The sequence below is a fragment of the Hordeum vulgare genome, chromosome 6H, assembly GCF_904849725.1.
Source record: "Hordeum vulgare subsp. vulgare chromosome 6H, MorexV3_pseudomolecules_assembly, whole genome shotgun sequence".
NCBI classification, from domain to species: Eukaryota; Viridiplantae; Streptophyta; class Magnoliopsida; order Poales; family Poaceae; genus Hordeum; species Hordeum vulgare.
In genome coordinates this window covers 94,283,722-94,303,857 of record NC_058523.1, presented here as the reverse complement: position 1 = coordinate 94,303,857, position 20,136 = coordinate 94,283,722, and the positions used below count along the sequence as shown (strand labels likewise).

The 20,136-nt window shown below is 46.6% G+C and overlaps 1 protein-coding gene across 3 annotated transcripts; it reads left to right on the top strand.

The window, feature by feature from the left end:
• The first annotated feature begins 4,183 nt into the window (after positions 1-4,183).
• LOC123403758 (homeobox protein Hox-B3) lies at positions 4,184-15,636 on the top strand. 3 transcript variants are annotated; one of them, XM_045097672.1, is made up of 7 exons: positions 4,191-4,717; positions 11,733-11,878; positions 13,690-13,858; positions 13,991-14,089; positions 14,350-14,360; positions 14,447-14,519; positions 14,753-14,836. In XM_045097672.1, the coding sequence occupies exons 1-6, from the start codon at positions 4,292-4,294 to the stop codon at positions 14,478-14,480; spliced, it is 885 nt and encodes a 294-aa protein (XP_044953607.1). In that variant the 5' UTR covers positions 4,191-4,291; the 3' UTR covers positions 14,481-14,519; positions 14,753-14,836. The 3 variants fall into 3 exon arrangements, with proteins under 3 accessions (XP_044953605.1, XP_044953607.1, XP_044953606.1); XM_045097670.1 differs by having other exon boundaries at positions 4,184-4,717; positions 14,350-14,519; XM_045097671.1 differs by lacking the exons at positions 14,350-14,360; positions 14,447-14,519 and adding an exon at positions 15,394-15,636 and having other exon boundaries at positions 4,204-4,717; positions 14,753-14,835.
• Positions 15,637-20,136: the final 4,500 nt, after the last annotated feature.

Genomic DNA, 20,136 nt, shown 5'->3' with positions numbered 1-20,136 from the left:
CAAGTCCTCCAAGGATCTCCATCAGTCTCATCATTGGAGACATTGTCTTGCTGTTGGCGGACCGCAATCATTGCATCTTCTTCACTAAGATTGGGACTGTGAGTTGCATAACTCTATGGCCCATCCATAAAGACACCCATCCCCCCTAATTCCTGGATCATACATAGATCCACGAATCATTTTTCCATGGTCAACTAATACAAAGGGTTGGGGTGAGTGTCTTTCCCCTTTTGTTATCAACGTTTGTTTATTCATTTGACGTACTTGATATCCTGCAGCGCTGGTTGATGCATCGTTGTCTTCCAAGTTTTCAGCAAAACTTTGATCAGTTAAATCATCCTCATAACCAGCATCAACATTTGATTTTGTGTGTTCACCTGAAGTAACACATAGCTCATGGTCCTGCATATATTTTGAACATAGTTAATAGCAATTACCCGTTTGTATATAATTTTTCATTTTTGTTCCTCCTTTTTTCTCCTTTCCTGTAATCAAAACTATTTTCCTTTTTTTCACAACCAGCTTACCGTGTGATCCAACAGATGTTGTCCGTTGGTCATATCAAGATATCCACGCAGCAGCGCAACGTAAGAGAAGTTTGGCTGTATTTTTTATGCAACAAAATTTTCTCTTCTGTCATCAGTAAGTTTTTATCAAGAATCAATACATAAAAAGGAGTAATTCTTTATCATTTACCTGCATGAATAATCTTTCTTGGCTTCCAAGGCAGTTATGTGGGATGTAATTATCCCCAGAACCATGTCCCTGAAAATAAGAATAATGCAAGTAAGTTCTTCATGTCCATAGTTTATTCAGTTATCAGTATTGTAGTTATCATCATTGTTATTTGTATCTCATTATCTCGTTACTTTCCTTCATTATTCAGTTATTTCAGTTTTTCAGTGTTTCGTTTGTCATCATTTTATTGTCAGCATTCATATTTTAGTGTTGTTCAGTCACTTTTCATCAGTTTCTTTTCATCAGTGCATTTTGTTCAGCCTCATTATTTATTCAGTATATGTCACTTTTGGTTCAGTTTTGTGTTTTATTATTTTAAGTTTTCAGTATATTTGTCGCTACTCATCAGTGTTTTCTCCGTCTCGTCATTTAGTCTATAGCGCTTGAGTATTCAGCCTCATTATTTATCAATTTTTTTTAGTTTCAACTGATTTTATTATTTCAGTCCATCATATAGTATTTACATTTCAGTATATGTCACTTTTGGTTTAGTTTTGTGTTTTATTATTTTAAGTTTTCAGTATATTTGTCGCTACTCATCAGTGTTTTCTCCGTCTCGTCATTAAGTCTTTAGCGCTTGAGTATTCAGCCTCATTATTTATCATTTAATTGTTTTGGTGAGTACTTTAAGTGTTAGATGTCATTATTTTAAGTTTTGCCTTTTTTCAGTTTAGGTGTCATTTATTTCAGTTTTTCAGTGTTTTGTTTGTCACCATTTTATTTTCAGGATTCATTTTTTAGTGTTGTTGAGTCACTTTTCAGCAGTACCTTTTCATGAGATTTTTTTGTTCAGCCTCATTATTTACTATTTCAGTCCATCATACATTATTTACATTTCAGTATATGTCACTATATGTCGTCTTTGGTTCAGTTTTGTGTTGTATTATTTTTAGTTTTCAGTAAGTTTTCGAATACAGGGTGTTTATATTCAGTTATGCTCAGTCTCACTCGTCGGGCATTCAGTCTTCATGTAATTTTTTCTATCATTGTAGCTTTAATTTTAGTGTCAGTTTTCAGTCTTGTATTTTTATCTGCCTATGTTCAGTCATGTTGTAGTTAGCTTCATTTTTTTTTATTTCTCTCTGTTTTAGTTTCAGTAGGTCAATCTTTGATCCATCATTAGTCTAGTTTAGGTATGTGTGTTGATCAGTTAAAAAAATTTAGAGAGAGCACCCCCATTTCCTGAAGTTTGTTCTTTTTAATGCCAAACCATATGAATAGCAAAGCCTTATCTCCTAAAATAAACATAGTGTCGTGCCGAACCATTCGGTTGGTCTACAGTTTCTTCCTTTCAGAAAACAGAAGTTTGGGTTATAACATTTTGTATCACTGAGGCTTTGTATTCCTGATTTTGTATATCAACACCCTGTATTCATGTTTTGGAATCTTGTTGTCGGTTTTAGGAAGGTGTTTTTTTTTCTCCAGGCCAACTAGTTAGCGCTCTTTGTTCTTTGATGGTCAGTATATGTGTCCTCTGTTTTTTTGTTTCAGATTTCTGTATTTTGTCATTAAATTTTAAAATCACTCATTCTGCAATCTTTGTGATTGTCCAGTATTTCAGTTTTGCCTTCCTAGTCCCGGTTTGGGCATATGTTTGTTTAGTGCTCTATTTTCATTCAAAATCCCAGCTCATTTATCTGCAGTTTTGTTTCTCAAACGTTTTTTCAGTTTTGTTATGCGTTTTCAGACATTCAGGTAATTGAGTTGTTGTTCAATGATCTCTAATCAAGCTCTCAATCCTAGTGGTTTAGATTGTCAAGAAATCCTACCTAGAGTAGCAAGTTTGGTCATACAGTCTTCAGTTTATATGCCAAGTTAAGCAGGTGGGGTGTGCAGGTCGGCAGATAGGCAGGGAGAAGCACACGTGCAGCACCAGACATAGCTGCCACGAGAAAGCAAAGCATACTCCTAGAGCTAGCTCACGCGGCGAGCGTTGGCGTCTTGGTGTGTGAATGATTCCTTGGCTTTGGGGACTCGACTCGGCAACAAGCAAGCAAAATCTCCTACCGTATCACTGTATCAGACAAGCAGTCAAAAATCTTGCTCGCTGGCTGGCTGGATCAATCCACTTTACCTACTTGTGTTGCTTGTTGATATTCAGTTCTGCTCAGTCTCACTCGTCGGGCATTCAGTCTTCATGTAATTTTTTCTATCATTGTAGCTTTAATTTTAGTGTCAGTTTTCAGTCTTGTATTTTTATCTGCCTACTTGTGCAGACAACTTTACCTACTTGTGCTGCTGCTGCATCAGCTCCACATCCACACCAACATACGGCTGCTCTACACTGACTTGACATACGCACACCAACTAAGAAATGTCTGTCATTTCTGAATTTTCAGTTTACGTGCACAACACTAATTTTCAGAATGCTCTACACTGATGTTGCATTGCTGGGGCAGGGAGAGGCGTACCTGGTCATGCTTGGTCTTGAAGTTGCTTCCCCCACCACCCGCAGGACCCCTTCCTGCGTTCTTTGCTTGAGGAGGGGCGTTGCCACCAATGCGAAGAATCAGCTCCTTCACCATTGCACTGGCATGGTTGACCTGATCAAACGATCCCTCGAGCTCAATGCTTTTATGGTTGGGGTCTGCCTCATTATCCCGGATGGCCAGCTTGGCCCCAGTCATTCGGGATATGTGCTTTGTGTTGACTCCACCCTTCCCAATAATGGCGCCAGCAAGGGATGCATCAACACTGATCTTGGTTGTGGCCGAAGCGCCAAAGGTTGAGGGAGGAACCATGTCAGGGCCAGGCATCGGCGGGGGCTGGAAGTGACCATTGGGTCTTGGTCCCATTGGAGGTGCCATTGAGTTGTTCAACAGCATGGAGATTGATTCCCCACGCGGCAGCTCCAACTTGTCATGATCTGGATTGCAAGGAGCTCCAGTTGCATCAAACCCCGGCTCAACCTCCATGTCCTCTCCCCTCGACAGCCGCCGTCACGCAGCTAGGGCAAAGGGAGACGCCCGAGGACGGGTCATGGCAGGGGCTGGATGAGTGGTGGGTTTCCTTGACGGGTCCGAGTACGCAGCCCGTTAAGAACATACTAGTGACCTGAGGCCAGCTACGTATCGGACGCATAAATCCGGCCTGAGCCCAGAAGAGAAACAAACGTTTTTTATAATGAGTTGTACACTAATTACTGACCATAGACACGTGTCTAAATGAGATTGGACTTAGAAAGCGGCCTAAACCAAATCAAAAAACAGATGTGTGTTCATTAGACACTCACTTTTTCTTTACTAATTTTCACCACACATCAACACATGGAATTGACAATAAAATTCAACTTTTCATGCCAAATCCACTACTAAACTCCCACATGTAAACTTCCATTCCCTTTCCTCATTCTATCCAAACACATTGTGAAGAAAAGCGGTGTCCCTAAAATTGGCACGTTAGTCAGGTGACTGAGGACCAAATTCTGGAAGCCCCCATCGACGTGCGTCCATCTGAACCGCTCGATACGCAATCCAAAGAATACAAACCTTGGCTATATTCTAGCCAAAAAAGCTCATCCCGCTGGCTCCTCGTCGGAGCTCACCTCACCACCATGCTCTTCTCCTCCCTCACGCTGACCTGCGGCCACGCTCCGCTCCCCCTGTTCCGCAAACCACGGCGCTTCATCCTTGATAGAACCGCCGCCGCTCCCCAAACCAACGCCTCTCGCTTCACCTTCCTGCCCGGACGGAGAGGAGTAGCAGCGCCGCGCCGGGGCTGGGCTCAAATCTGCCGGGATTCCTCCCCGCGGGTTGCCGATGCGGTGGAGCAGGACAAAGAGAGCAAGAACGACCTAGCGACGGCGACCCTCCCCAAGATTGGAGGTGGCAGTGGTGGGGGCGTTGGTGGCGGCGGCGGCGGCGGCGGCGGCGGTGGCGGCGGTGGGCAGCTCAGCGACTGGATAACGTCGGGTTTGCTGTTCGGGATATGGGCGGGGCTCATGTACTACGTCCTGCAGCTCGCACCAAACCAGACGCCAGTATGTACGGTCCTGCATATTCTCACCCCTTTCCTCCTCCTTAGGAACCATTGAACTGTCAATTGCTATGCATTTTGGTGAATTTACGTCGTTGTTTCAGTACCAGTGGCAATGCTAGGAGACAGTCACACATGCTTTACTTGTTGGAATCCTGATCAATAAACCCTTATTAGTATCCCACAAAAAAGGGAATCCTGATTTTGAAAAGAAAGGTATCCCTGGCCTCACCGATTGATGCACATAACCATCTGGTATATTGCAAAGTTTCAAGATCCAAAAGTGTCATACAAATGGGCAAATGGGTAGAAGCTAGGACACCATTATAATGTTATGCATGTTGTCTTTGCCCTGACAATGTTGTCCCGGAGAATAAGCAACCATCTGGGTTGGATTGGCTGTTGCCTGGTGAGACGCTTGTATTTTCCTCAGTAATCCGAACATGGAAACGGTTAGCACTGATAACAGATATGGCTGGGATAAGGGGAAAAAACTGATTCATGGCTGAGATGAGCCACACATTTTACCACACCACCAGTAATATTTTTGATCCGTGAAGACGTCCTTGTAGTGAACAATGGTACCTTGATTCCGCTAGGCTATTATCACGAGTTTGTGACTTAGACGCTAAAACCATTATTAATGCGGAGCATCCCATGGACATCTTCATGGACTCACCAAGGGTGTGTTCAGTTGGGGGAGCCAAGTGGAACGGCATGGGTCGGTTCCGTCCCAAAGGCCCATTCACGTGTTTGGATTGACAGCGGAACCGGAACCAGTCGATTCCAGGGAACGGCATATTCCCTGGATATGCCGTTCCGCGCGGTCTCTCCAAATCGAGCGGACCACGTGGAACCGGCCCTTCTCTCGACGCCGCCCCGTCTGCGCGTGTGCTCCGCTGTTGCTTGCCCGCGCGTGTGCTCCGCCGCTGCTCGTCCGCGTGCGTCGCCGTCGCTGCAGCTGCTCGCCTGCGTGCGCGGCCGCCGCTGCTCGTCCGCGTGCGTCGCTGCCGCCGCTCGTCCGCTGTGTCGCCGTCGCCGCAGCTGCTTGCCTGCGTGCGCGGCCGCCGCTGCTTGTCCACGTGTGTCGCTGCCGCCGCTCGTCCGCGTGCGCCGCCGCCGCTGCTCGTCCGCATGCGCCGTGGGGAGAGTGTTATCACTGAAGATCGAAAGAAACTAAGTGCGATGAACTAACGATCAGTGGACAGTCGATTTGAGTTGCCTGAAACTGCAACTTTTCTGTCTATCTATTCCGAAACACTTATTCTGAATACAAAGGCAGGAGCTGAACTCAACGATCCGTAAACCTCGTGCCATCCCACGAGCGAGTCGTGTGTCCGCTGGAATCGGTCCTGGTTTGTTAGGCAAAGACCAGGACAACTAACCCTATCGCTAATTAACTAACCTGACCGAGAAATAAGGACTTGAACTAGCTGCAGTCTGACGGCGACAACAGCCTGAAACGCTACAGTAAAGTTCAGAGAAAACTACCTATCTAGCAGCAAGAGATGCACTAGGATTTATTCAACATTCACTCCCTAAACCATGCCGATCTTCGTGCGCTGCTCCTGGAGCTTCCCACGACCGAGTGCCTTGGTGAGCAAGTCGGCCATCTGCTCTTCGGTCCTCACAAATTCGATCTGCATCTTCCCGTTCTCCACACACTCCCTGATATAATGATACTTAATATCGATATGCTTGCTTCGCTCGTGGAAAACGGGGTTCTTGCACAATGACATCGCTGATTTGTTGTCCATGTTGAGCACCACCGGTTTCACTGCCTCCACCTTGATCTCACTAAGAAGGCGTGCTAGCCACACACCCTGACAAGCTGCTGTTGCTGCTGCAACATACCCAGCCTCGCAAGAAGAAAGGGTCACAATGCTCTGTTTCTTCGATTGCCAGCTCACCAGGTTGCTTCCATAGAAGTACATGAGCCCTGTGGTGCTTCTGCGTGTGTCCATGCATCCACCATGATCACTATCACTGTATCCAATCAGGGGAGCATCAACTGCGCCACGGGAGTAATGCACTCCCCAATTCAGAGTTCCTGCAATATAACGCAGGATGTGCTTCACTGCAGCCAGATGTTCCTGGGTAGGTGCCTCCATGAACCTTGACACGAAGCCAACTGAGAAAGTGAGATCAGGCCTTGTGTGAATGAGATAGCGCAGCATGCCTACTACGCTTCTGAATTCTGTTGTATCAACTGGTTGGGCAGTGTTGTCTTTGCTTAGCTTGAACCTGGGCAGCATAGGAACAGGGCAAGAGTTGCAACCTGTCATATCTGCTTTTTCAAGAATCTTGGCAGCATAACCAGCCTGGCAGAGATCAATTCCCCCATTGTGCTGGTGAACTTCTATTCCCAGATAGTAGTTCAGATGCCCAAGATCACTCATTTTGAACAGCTTCTGCATCTCACCTTTGAACTTTCTGATCTCTTCTTCATCTGATCCAGTGATGATCAGATCATCTACATAGACCCCAACTACCAGCCGAGATCTTGCACTTCCTCTTGCATATATTCCATGCTCAGAGGGACACCTCTTGAACTCCAACCCAGTCAGACAGGTGTCTAACTTGGTGTTCCATGCCCGTGGAGCCTGTTTCAGCCCGTACAGTGCCTTGTCGAGCTTCAGCACTTTGCTCGTTTGTCCAGAGATGATGAACCCTGGAGGCTGTGTCACATACACCTCTTCTCTGAGCTCACCATTTAGGAATGCAGACTTTACATCCATATGATGTACTGTCCAACCTGCTCTGGCTGCCATGGCGAGAAGCAAGCGCACTGATTCCATCCTTGCCACAGGTGCAAACACTTCTTCGTAGTCGACACCATGCTTCTGCACATATCCCTTTGCTACCAAACGAGCTTTGTGTTTTACTATCTCACCATTTGCATCTTTCTTCACCTTGTAAACCCATTTTAAGCCGATTGGACGATGCCCTCGAGGGAGATCAACCAGGGCCCAAGTGTGGTTGGCCTCGATTGATGCCATCTCGTCGGCCATCGCCAGCTGCCAGCACTCGTGTTGCTGAGCTTCTTCAAACGAGCTTGGCTCTTCTCCTTGCAGCAGGCCGAGCTCGTAGTCTGGGTCCTCCTCCTCGTCCTCTACCTCTGGTGACTGAGGTGATGAAGAAAGTGTAGGTGACTTGACGCTGTCATTGTATTTAGGGTTTGGAAGGAAGATACCGTCTTGTGCCCTAGTCCTCATCGCGTGTACTGGTGCGACGGGTACTGGCGGAGTGTGCTCCCTTCCCGGGCTTGGAGGAGCGCTAGGCGCAGCGGCAAATGGTGATGTAGAGCCGCCGCGGCATGCACTCCCTGGTCCTGGCGTCGTGGATGTGGTGGGCGATGGCGATCGCCCCGGGGCTGTGCTTGGTGAGGCTGATGTTGTCGTCACAGGGGAGCCGCCGGAGAGAGCCGACAGAGGGTCTATCGAGAAGCTCACAGCTTGCACCGCCGGCTGCATCTGCTCCCAGTCCCACACCCTCTCTTCCTCAAACACGACATCCCGGGACACGACGATCTTCTCTTCATCTGGATCATATAGACGGTAGGCTTTGCTCCCGCTCTCATAGCAGAAGAACACCAAGCTCTTGCTGCGGTCTTCTAGCTTGCCCAGATGAGGCCGTGTGCTCTTTGCGTGCGCGACACACCCGAACACACGGAGGATGTCGACGTTCGGCTTCCTCCCGTGCCATGCTTCAAACAAGGTCCTCCCCTGCACGCTCCTGGTGTATGCACGGTTCAGCACAAACACAGCTGTGGACACTGCTTCTCCTCAGAACCGGGCAGGAACGCCCATGGCCTTCATCATGCATCTCGCTGTTCCTACCACTGTCTGATTCCGCCGCTCCACTACGCCATTCTGCTGTGGCGTGTAGGGAGCGGTGAGGTGTCGTTCGACCCCAAGATCAGCAAGGTAGGCCGTGAGGTCATTCGATGTGAATTCCCCTCCTCGATCTGTCCGAAGCGTCTTGATCTTGCGTCCTGTCTCGCGCTCCACCTTTGCCTGGAATCTGCGGATACACCCCGCAACTTCGTCTTTGCTGTGCAGTAGGGACAACCACATGTATTTGCTGTAATCATCCACCAGGAGGAGGAAATACCTTCTTCCACTCGGCGTCGCCGGAGAGATCGGTCCGCACAGATCTCCGTGGATCAGCTCCAGCGGTTCTGACGCGCGAAACCTTGCCTGCTTCGGGAAAGGAAGTCGACGCTGCTTTCCGGCAAGGCAGGCGTCACAGACCTGCTCATGATGCTCGATCAGTGGCACCCCGTGCACCATGCTCTGACGCGCCAGTCGTGCAAGCCCATCGAAGTGCTGGTGGCAATAGCGAGCGTGCCAACGCCATGCATCCTCGGTGGCGTGCGCCCTCAGACACACATGCCTGACGAGATGGAGGTGCAGGACGTAGAGCCTATTGCGCGCACGAGGCACCCTGGCGAGGATGCGATGCTGGTCATCCCGAACGGTCATGAAACCGTCCTGGACAAGTGTCGGGCATCCGATCTCGTCCAGTTGGCCGATGGAGATGATGTTGGTCTTCAGCCGGGGAATCCAGTACACCTGCGTCAGGGCCCTGTGATCTTCTCCGCCGACGGTGAACAGAACGGTTCCACGGTCGTGGATCTCCACGATGGAGCCGTCACCGAATTTCACGGTGCCAGCCACTCCCCTGTCCAGCTCGGCAAAGGAGGCCTCGTCGCCCGTCATATGATTGGACGCGCCAGTGTCCAGGTACCAGGCCAAGTTGACGTCGTCAGAGGAGCGTCAGAGGACAGCGGCGGCTCGCTCTTCATTGAGGAAGACGTGCTCGCCCGCGCCCGCGGCGGACAGCGATACCTCCTGTATCATGAACATGGCGGGGTCTCCGTCGGTCTCATCAGGTGCGGCCTGCACGAGATTGGCCTCTTCCCGCTTCCCCTGGTCGCCGCGCTCGCGCTTCGCCTTGCGGCACTCGCGCGCCCAGTGGCCTTCGTAGCCACAATAGTTGCACTTTCCTTTGCGGCGCGGTGGGTTCCCGCCGCCGTCAGTCTTGCCAGCGCCATCCCTGCTCTGTGGACGGCCTTGTGGCTTCTTCCCTTTGCCACCGCCACCGGATGAGCCGCTGCCGCCGTGGTTATTTGCGTCGCGGGCTCGCCACTCCTCCGCAGTGAGGAGCAGCCGCCCACTCGCATCTTGTTCCGGCGCACCACGCCCTTCTAACGCCACAAGACGCCCGCTCAGCTCGTCGATGGAGAGTTCCTTGAGGTCCAGCAGCGTCTCTATGGAGCACGCCATCTGGGAGTACCTTGGTGGCACGACGCGCAGAATCTTCTGCACGCCGTCGAGCTCGGAGGTGGTGTCCCCAAGGGACTGCAGCTCTGTGACCACGCTCGAAACACGGAGAGAGAAGTCCTCGACGTTCTCTCCTGCTTTGAACGCGAGCGCGTCGAAGTCCTTCCGTAGCCTCTGCCGGCGTGCTTCTCGGACGCGATCCACGCCGACAGGAAGTGTCTTGATGGTGTCCCAGGCCACCTTGGCGTCATCCTTGGCGGCCAGGATCTGGACCATCTCAGGTGGCACCGAGCTCAGGATGGCCCCTAGGGCCTATCTCTCCTGCCGCTCCGGAGCGTCGCCGGTCTCGATCGCCTCCCAGAGGCCTGCACCTTGCAGCTTGACGCGCATCAGGATGGCCCACTCGGTGTAGTTCGTCTTCGTGAGGAGAGGCCACGAGACGGCGCCGCCGCCGCCGGTCTCCCTTACGATGGTTTCCCGAACTACCACTTCACCGCCGCCAGTTCTCCGAGCCCTGCTCCGCCCGCGGCTCGGCGAGCGCACACGACGTGCCCCGCCTGCAGGCGACCTCGATCTGGCGACCGCCGCCGGTGGTGGCGTCCCGACCATCGCGATTTCAAGAGGCTCTGATGCCAATTGTTATCACTGAAGATCGAAAGAAACTAAGTGCGATGAACTAACGATCAGTGGACAATCGATTTGCGTTGCCTGAAACTGCAACTTTTCTGTCTATCTATTCCGAAACACTTATTCTGAATACAAAGGCAGGAGCTGAACTCCACGATCCGTAAACCTCGTGCCATCCCACGAGCGAGTCGTGTGTCCGCTGGAATCGGTCCTGGTTTGTTAGGCAAAGACCAGGACAACTAACCCTATCACTAATTAACTAACCTGATCGAGAAATAAGGACTTGAACTAGCTGCAGTCTGACGGCGACAACAGCCTGAAACGCTACAGTAAAGTTCAGAGAAAACTACCTATCTAGCAGCAAGAGATGCACTAGGATTTATTCAACAGAGAGGGGGAGCAGAGGTGGTCAGATCGGCCTGTCCTGGTGTGGGGTGCTTCTCCGTTCTTCTCCTAAAGAACCATTCCATCCTACCTTGTTCCATTCTGACCGAACACCAAGATGGAACCATTCCATTCCATGACATTCCACTTGGTCCCCCAACTGAACACGCCCCACGAGCACGTGCAGGAACCATCCAAATCGAGGTGACTTCACCCCTCTTTGAGCTTCCTATACATTTGAATGAGACTTGGCTACTGCCTCAAAACCAGAACCCTATGTGTGCTTAGGTGTGATGGCATTGATCCAAAATGTTGTTTTCTTCATATTGTGGGGGGAGCATAAAACACATCTGCTTTGTAAGTGGAAGCAATTGCCAATTTCCCAAATAATTAAAAGGGGCATATTTTTGTAGGTGGGGTTTGAATTATCAAGATTTATGGCTTCAGGATTTATGGTGGAGAACTGGGAATTGATCAAATCACCTTGGCAGGGCAAGTGTTAAGGATGCATGCCATCTTATAGATCAAAATTCAAGCATGCAATCAAATTAGGGGTGGCACAACCACTCGCTCCCTAGTCTAGTTTAGCATCAACTTAGAGATGGTAAAACTAATCTAACCCATAATCCATAACAGGATTTACAGTAACACAAGGCACTTTATGTGAATAGTATTGCTGCATCTGACAATCACTTACTAATTCTAAATTGCTTTTGGTTGCAGTACAGGGACACATATTTCTTGCAGAAGCTTTTAAATCTTAAAGTCGATGATGGCTTTCGAATGAACGAAGTTCTTGTGTCTCTGTGGTACATAATGGGAATCTGGCCACTGGTGTACAGCATGTTGCTTCTTCCCACTGGAAGAAGGTAAATGGATCAGCGAATTTCTAGTCACAATCTTCCTGTTTCCTATCTCTATAGTTGCAGCAGAAAACCATACCATGTTTAATATGTAGTTTAATTTAAGCATTTCTTAATATATGGTTTAGCTCACGTAGCTGTTTCTAAATTATAGAAATTAGTTGAGTTGCTGGACTAAGATGGTTGTCTACAATTTTTTTTAAATCAAATGCACTGTATTCATGCTGCTCATATGTTCATGCAATCATCTTGCACTTCTCTTTGGATTTGAACGTAAGCATAGGGCTGGAAAAAAACTCAGAAGCTCATGTTCCTTGCAAAAAGGCTAGCTTATCCTTAACGAGCCAGGTAGATATTGAGCCATGTGGTTCGTAAAAAAAATACGAGTCTACCCCCCCCCCCCCCACCCCACCCCCGCGCACGCGTTCAGGAGGATTTTGTCGGCCGGGTGGTATTGTGTCGTGCTGCAGGAGATACTGCATGATGTCTCTTGGTGTCTTGAACGCCGCGGGAGACTTGGCTGCACGTGACGTCTCGCTACGGACAGAGGATGCACATGACAACGCGTTGGACGTGGTCGCCGCCCAAGCGTCTACCATGGGCACTGCCTGAGGAAGCGTCGTGGGGAGCCACTGATGCACGTGATGATGCCTTGGTGGTGCGACCTCGTCGGGCCGTCACCGGGGGAGCTAGTGGGTGGGGCACGCGTGGAGCCGCTGTGCAACCCGGAACTCATGTTCGGGTTGTTCGTCCCCAAGGGCTTCACAGTGCTCTAGGCATGTGTGGTCGCTGGGGCCATCAACCCACGGGGTGAGCCATATCAAGTGTGTGGAGGCACAGATCTGACTCTGATGGTGCGCGTGTGTGTTGGAGGGGGCGTCAGGCCCTGCCTAGGGGCCTGACCATGCTGATGGGGGCCATGTTGGAGGTCGGCAGGGTGAAGGCCTTAGGGTGGCGGTAGTTGGGTTCGCGAGGTAGCTGCAATGAGGAGGACTCGCGAAGTGGCTGCAACACCGACCTGGTTGGAAGAGCAGTTTACGTCCAAGCATCCCTTTCATCCCTTTTGACGGGGATCGAAGGAGGTACGGCAGGGGCCGAAGCATATGACGACGTGGGGCGTGCATCTGTCTTCTTCTCTGGCAGCATGGGTTGGCTTGGGTCTCTCTCACGCCAGGATCTGGCTAGCGAGACATCGTCAGCCGGTAGAGTGGGTGATGGCAATGATGGATTCGTCGCATGAATGTGTGTACTCCGGGTGAAAACCCCCAGTCTTCCCATTTCAGCTAGATCATGCAATGTCGATCTGCGAGCGTCGTGCCCTTGTTGAAGGTTTTGGCTCGTAGCTAGACTTAAGAGATGAAAATCCTTTGTTTGATCTTTGGTTGAACTTGTCAATGTCGGGTACTTACATCGATCCCTTGTTGAAGGCTTTTGTCTAGGAGTAGCATTCTTTCCGTTTAATTCGGTTTGTTATCATAGGTTAGTTTGTGGAGATTCTGCCACGAGGCAAATCCATTTTGGCTGCCTCGGCATTTTCCTTTTCAATAAACCGATTTGTTCAACATTGATGTTATCCTTTGCCTGGCTTCAAGAAATAATCAATAATATATGGTTGTGTCCATCAATTGATGCAGAGGCCGGGGTGATATCCTCCTTTTCGAGAAAGTAATTATTTTGCACTAGCAGCATTCCTGTTAATGCATTTCTCGCTCTACATGTCAAAATAAACATAAAGATACGATCTTAACCATCTGTATTGTTGTCTTCTTTTATAATTAAGTCACTATTATTTATGTTACAGCTATTTGTTATTGCAGTTCAAAAAGCAAGATCCCAGTCTGGCCATTCCTGGTGCTTTCATGCATTGGAGGAGCATATGCGTTGATTCCTTACTTTGTTCTGTGGAAACCTCCTCCACCTGCCATTGATGAAGATGAAATTGGACAATGGCCATTAAAATTTCTCGAATCTAAAATAACTGCAGGAGTATGTGCTAGTTTTAGTATCTTTACATTCTCATACTCTTGATTTAAATAGAACGCAACATCAGTAATGTATCTTCAAACCCTGCTCAACCTTTTCAATCATTGAGAAGATTCTGTTCCAATCATGTTGCAGGTAATTTTTGCCGTGGGCCTTGGGCTGATTATCTTTGCAGGCAAAGCTGGTGGTGATGATTGGCGGGAATTTTTTCAATACTTTAGAGAGAGCAAGTTTGTAAGTTCTGCTTTATTCAATCCTTGGCAAAATCCGAATACAAATTTTTACCATGGCATATTTTATAATAAGTTGTATGTTGTGGACATACAATTTTTTTGTGAGAATTACATGCAACTTTCATGTTTTTATGCCTAAATGCTTGTTCAATATTGCCAAGTGACAGTTGCAAAACTGTTTTTTTTTGGGGGGGGGGGGGGGGGGGGGGGGGGGCGTGGGCGCTTGCAAATTTGTTGCAACTGACTTCCTAAAAACTTCAGACTTGTTGCAGGTATACACTGTGGAACCTAAAGTCACCAATTTTCAACCATTATTCTATTTTTACATTCAACAATCATAACACGTGGAATGGTGTAGGGACACTAAAAAGTTGCATGAAATACTTGTTTAATGCACGAATGGACATATGCGAAAAGGAAGTGAAAATCAGGTCTTTACTCTGTTTTTCACCATTCCAAGCTTCTGAATGACTTGTTTGCTACTCTAGATTTTGTCATAACCATATTTGACATGGTTGCCATATAGTGAAAATGGTACATGCATATCTGTTCCTTTCGTAAGCATGAAAGTTTTGAGGGCTGAACTAATTTCCATCTTCTGTTTTAAAAAGCAGAAAGGTTTAAAGGCCAAACTAATTTCCTGTTGTTTCATGCCATCTATCAGATTCATGCCACGTGTCTTGATTTTACTTTGCTCTCGACCTTCGCGCCTTTTTGGGTCTACAATGATATGACATCAAGACGATGGTAAGAGTGCTAGTTCCAATTCTTATAACCCTAACAGTAATGACTTCACCTTGCCTGATGCAAACATAAAGATATACATGCGACAAATATCACATTAGAGCAAAGGTTAAATAGTCCGTATAGCCAACAACAACCAGCTATATGAAGTTGTCATATACTCCCTCCATTCCTAAATATAAGTCTTTCTAGAGATTTCACTACGGACAACATACGGAACAAAATGAGTGAATCTACACTCTAAAGTATGTCTACATACATCCATATGTACTCCATAGTGAAATCTTTAGAAATAATTATATTTAGGAACGGAGGGAGTAACTTATAGCCCACTCATACATAGTTAGTCATACTTATATGCTATGTCAATATTTGACACACATTTTCCCCTCACAAAGGGTGTTGCAGCCCGTGTTACAGCTGCCTGTAAATCTACAACCTTCGGCTCCTCTCTCCTCTCCCCTCTTCTCGAACTAGGCAAAAAAAAATCCGCATCCCTTCTAGCCTGCCTATGTCAGCTCTATTAGAATTGTTCTTAGTAGTTTTCTCATTCTGTTTCAGGAAAAATGGTTCTTGGGTTCTGCCACTGTCACTTGTGCCTTTGCTTGGACCCTCATTGTATCTTTTGCTGCGTCCGTCTCTGTCGTCTCTGCTAGGGGCAACCTCTTCATCATCTGACAATGAAGAATCTCTGAAATAGCTAGAATGCAGCCACTGATCAATTTTGGCCATGTGTAAATGATACAAATAAGAAGAACGATTAAGATTAAATTCTGGAAATTGCATTCATCAGCTTGATCGGGAGATTTTTCTTCAGAATTTACATGTCAGTACAGTATTTGCCTTGAAAAGGAAGATTGGAAAATGAAGACGTTAATGAAACACTACATCAACATAGCAGATGATACGAACACCCCACAGAAAAAAACAATTCATCAATGAAGATTGTCAGGTAATCATGTGTGGAGCCTTTGATTTTGTATGTTTCAAGGATGAAGCCCGTCAGGTAATCAACAATATTTGTGTACGAAAGAAAATTCTACCAGTGATATTATACTGGAATACTATGTTTATGTACATATATAATTTTGACATTTGGAAACAGTATAGGCTACACATTTGTGTTTTTTTTCTCGAACACACAAGAGAGATGCGTAGCGTTTGATTAAGAAGGAAATAAACCATATTTGTGTTTTCGTAAACAATCTATCAGCGTTGTAGTAATAGCTAAGGTGATTTTTTATTTTACCGTTCCCCCCCTCCTTGAGCGTCGAGTTAAGCGTCTTGCATTGGAGGTGCTCTAAGGCTGGCCATAGTGGGGAGTACCATACGCTAGTATCAGATACTAGTGTATGATACTACATTTATAATGCATAGTGTCATATAGATCATATATGATCTTATTTATTATCATGCATGCAGTGACGAAGCTTGAAAAAAAAGTTTAATGGGGTCATGTCTATGATAACGGGGTCATCCTTCATAAATGAGTAATGATTAATGCTAAATTAGTGAAGGAGTTGCTAATTTTATTAGGGTCAATTGACCCCATTGCCTACAAGGGAGCTCCGTCCCTGCATGCATGACACAAAGTAGCATATCATTTAACACGATGCGGTATCTGTTAGAATTAATGGGCTTGGCCCATCTATAAAATTTTGAAATCTCAAATTGAGCCCATGAATAAAATGACAAGTGCTGGTGTGATGATGCTAAAGTTTAGTCCCATACTGTTAGTGGAGGAAGTGTTGTACCTCTTTATATAGTGAGATCTCCCCACCACTCTAAGTGTGTGTTGAGAAGAGAAAGGAGAGAACCACGCGCGCTCGCTCGCCTCGACGGACGACATGCGCGTGAATGGTCCGCCAAATTCCGGTACGATGCCTTGCGGGGGCGCGACTTCCTTTTGCCGTTTTATTTTTATGTCTTGGCAGACAAATTAAGAATTTCTTGTCCGGTAAGTATACGACTTGGAAACCAAGTCGGAATTTCTTGTCCGGTAAGTATACGACTTGGAAACCAAGTCGGTTTGAGACCTGGTCGCGACACGGAACCGACCTCGGTCCTCCTATATATACTACCTATCGTGGTCGGCCAAAGACACACCGAAAAATATCTAGGGTTTTGCCTCGTCTCACAACTTGCGCCGCCACCGTAGTCTAATCCATCCCGAGTTCGACGTCCAACGGCGAACGGGAGAGCAGGTCTCCGGAACCAGTCGCCTTTGTGATCCTGTACGGGAGAGGGCGAATTAGGTTTTTAGGAAGCGCGTCTGCTCGCTGCTTCCACAACGGGTCGTCTACCTAGCAAGTTGGGCGGTGCTGCGTACCGCCGCCTCAAGCGTCGTCTACTTTGTCCTGTCATCGCCAACGTCATTGTCAACAACGTCGCTCCATCGAACACATCTGCTTCATCTACAAACGTTCGGTACGTGCATCGTGTTCCCGTTGGCCTGATGAACATGTTAGATGCGTACATGTTTTGCTATACGGTGTTGCTGCTATTCATGTTGTCTACTGCATCTAATATGTTAGAGTTTCACATGTTAGTAGCTAGTATCGTCATGCTTTATATTCTGGAATTAATCATGGAAATTGTGCCTAATTACTCAACAATCCAAAAACCTAATTGTAGGCAATTTCCTGAGTTAACTATGGCTGGATTTTCTGATGCACCGAGGCCGGATAAGTTTACCGTTGTGCACTTTAAGAGGTGGGAAGTGAGATCCACGCTCTGGCTTACTGCTCTGAAAGTTTTCCATGTTAGTGCTGGCATGCCAGAGGGAGCTTCTGATGAAGATTAGAGAAAGTTCCAGGAAGCAAACACTATGCATTTTGAGTGTTCTTGCTGACCGTCTGTGTGATGTGTACATGCACATACAAGATGGAAAGACACTGTGGGATGCACTGAAGGCTAAATTCGGTGCTACAGATGCAGACAGTGAATTGTACATCATGAAGAATTTACACGACTACAAGATGGTGAATAACCGTTCTGTGGTTGAACAAGCTCATGAGATACAGTGTATTGTGAAGGAACTGGAACTCCTTAAGTGTGATCTATCCGATAAATTTTCTGGCTGGGTGCATGATTGCAAAGTTGCCTTCTTCATGGAGGAACTTCGCCACTTCTCTGAAACATAAGAGACAGGAGATATCAATTAAAAATCTGATTGCATCTCTTGATGTTGAAGAGAAAGCTCGAGCTAAAGACAATACTGAGAAAGGAGGTGAGGTTCAACCTACTGCCAACATGGTACAAAGGTTCCAACAGAACAAGAACAAAGGAAAGAACAAACCTGTTTTCAACAAGCATATAAATACTACTACCTTCAAGAAGAAGAAGTTCAACAAGGCTCAGCTAGAGTGCTACGCCTGTGGGGAGCTCGGACACTTTTCCGAGGAATGCCCAGAACGCGCAGACTTCAGAGGGAAAACCAGCTCCAAGACAGTCAACATGGTGACCGCTAGCAATACTGATGGGTATGGTAATTTACCTATTGTGCTTTCAGTATTCTAATCATCTTCATGGTGGATTGATTCAGGAGCTAACGTTCATGTGTGTGCCGACGTCTCTTTGTTTACTTCTTATCAGGTCGCAAGGGATTCTTCCGTCCTAATGGGGAATGGGTCGCATGCTTCTGTTCGTGGCATTGGCACGGTGGATCTGAAGTTTAATTCAGGAAAGATCGTGCAACTAAGGAACGTGCAGCATGTCCCTACTATGAACAAGAATCTAGTTAGCGGCTCCCTTCTATGTCGAGATGGGTTTAAGGTAGTTTTAGAGTTAAATAAAGTAATCGTGTCGAGATTTGGACAATTTATAGGTAAAGCCTATGAGTGCGGAGGCTTGTTCCACTTTTCCCTTTCAGATTTTTGCAATAAGTCAGTAAACCAAATTTGTGCTAGTATTAATGATGATACAAGTGTTTGGCATTCTCGTTTGTGTCATATTAATTTTGGTTTAATGTCTCGGCTATCTAGTATGAGTTTAATTCTTAATTTCACACTTGCTAAAGGTTCTAAGTGCCATAGTTGTGTGCAATCGAAGCAACCTTGAAAGCCTCAGACGGCTGCCGAAGAGAGAAACTTGGCACCTCTAGAACTCATACATTCTGATCTATGTGAGATGAATGGTGTGTTGACAAAAGGTGGAAAGAAATATTTCATGACTTTGATTGATGATGCGACTAGATTTTGCTATATTTATTTGTTGCAAACTAAAGATGAAGCTCTCGATTACTTTAAGATCTATAAAGCTAAAGTTGAAAATCAAATGGAGAGAAAGATCAAGCGTCTTAGGTCGGATCGTGGTGGAGAATATTTTTCCAAAGTTTTTGATGAATTTTGTGAGGAACATGGTATTATTCATGAGAGGACGCCTCCCTATTCGCCTCAATCAAACGGGATTGCCGAGAGGAAAAACCGCACGTTGACTGACTTGGTGAACGCCATGATAGACACTGCTGGTTTATCTAAGGCATGGTGGGGAGAGGCTTTGTTGAGTGTATGTCATGACCTGAATAGAGTTCCTAACAAAAATAAAGAGAAAACCCCTTATGAAGAGTGGGTTGGAAGAAAACCATCACTTTCTTATTTGCGCACTTGGGGATGTTTGGCAAAGGTCAATATTCCTATCTCCAAGAAACACAAACTTGGACCAAAGAGAGTGGATTGTGTTTTTCTGGGTTATGCTCAGCGGAGCATTGCTTATAGAGTTTTAGTAGTTAAATGTGAGGTTCCTGATATGCATGTAGATACTGTAATGGAATCTCGTGATGCAACATTTTTTGAGAATATGTTTCCTATGAAAGATATGCATAACATTGCTAGATTTTCTTCTGAGTTAAATTCTAAATCTAGTACATTTGATGATTATATTGAACAAACACCCGAGGAAGTCCATGAGAAGGATAACGATGAAGCTCTTGTAAGGAGCAAGAGACAAAGGGTTGCAAAATCCTTTGGTGATGATTTCATCGTATACCTTGTTGAAAGGATCGATATGGTTGGCTAGAGGGGGGGGGTGAATAGACAACGACCACTTTTTAATTAATCTTAACAAGTTAAGGTAAACACTATACGGGTTCACAAATAATATGACAAAGAGGTGACCCCTATAGAAGCTATCAACAAGACCTATTAAGACAAGTAAGATATAGTCACAAGTAAAAGTAAATACAAAGTAAATGTTAGAGATAACCACAAGTGGAACCGATGGAGACGAGGATGTGTTACCGAAGTTCCTTCCCTTTGACAGGAAGTACGTCTCCGTTGGAGCGGTGTGGAGGCACAATGCTCCCCA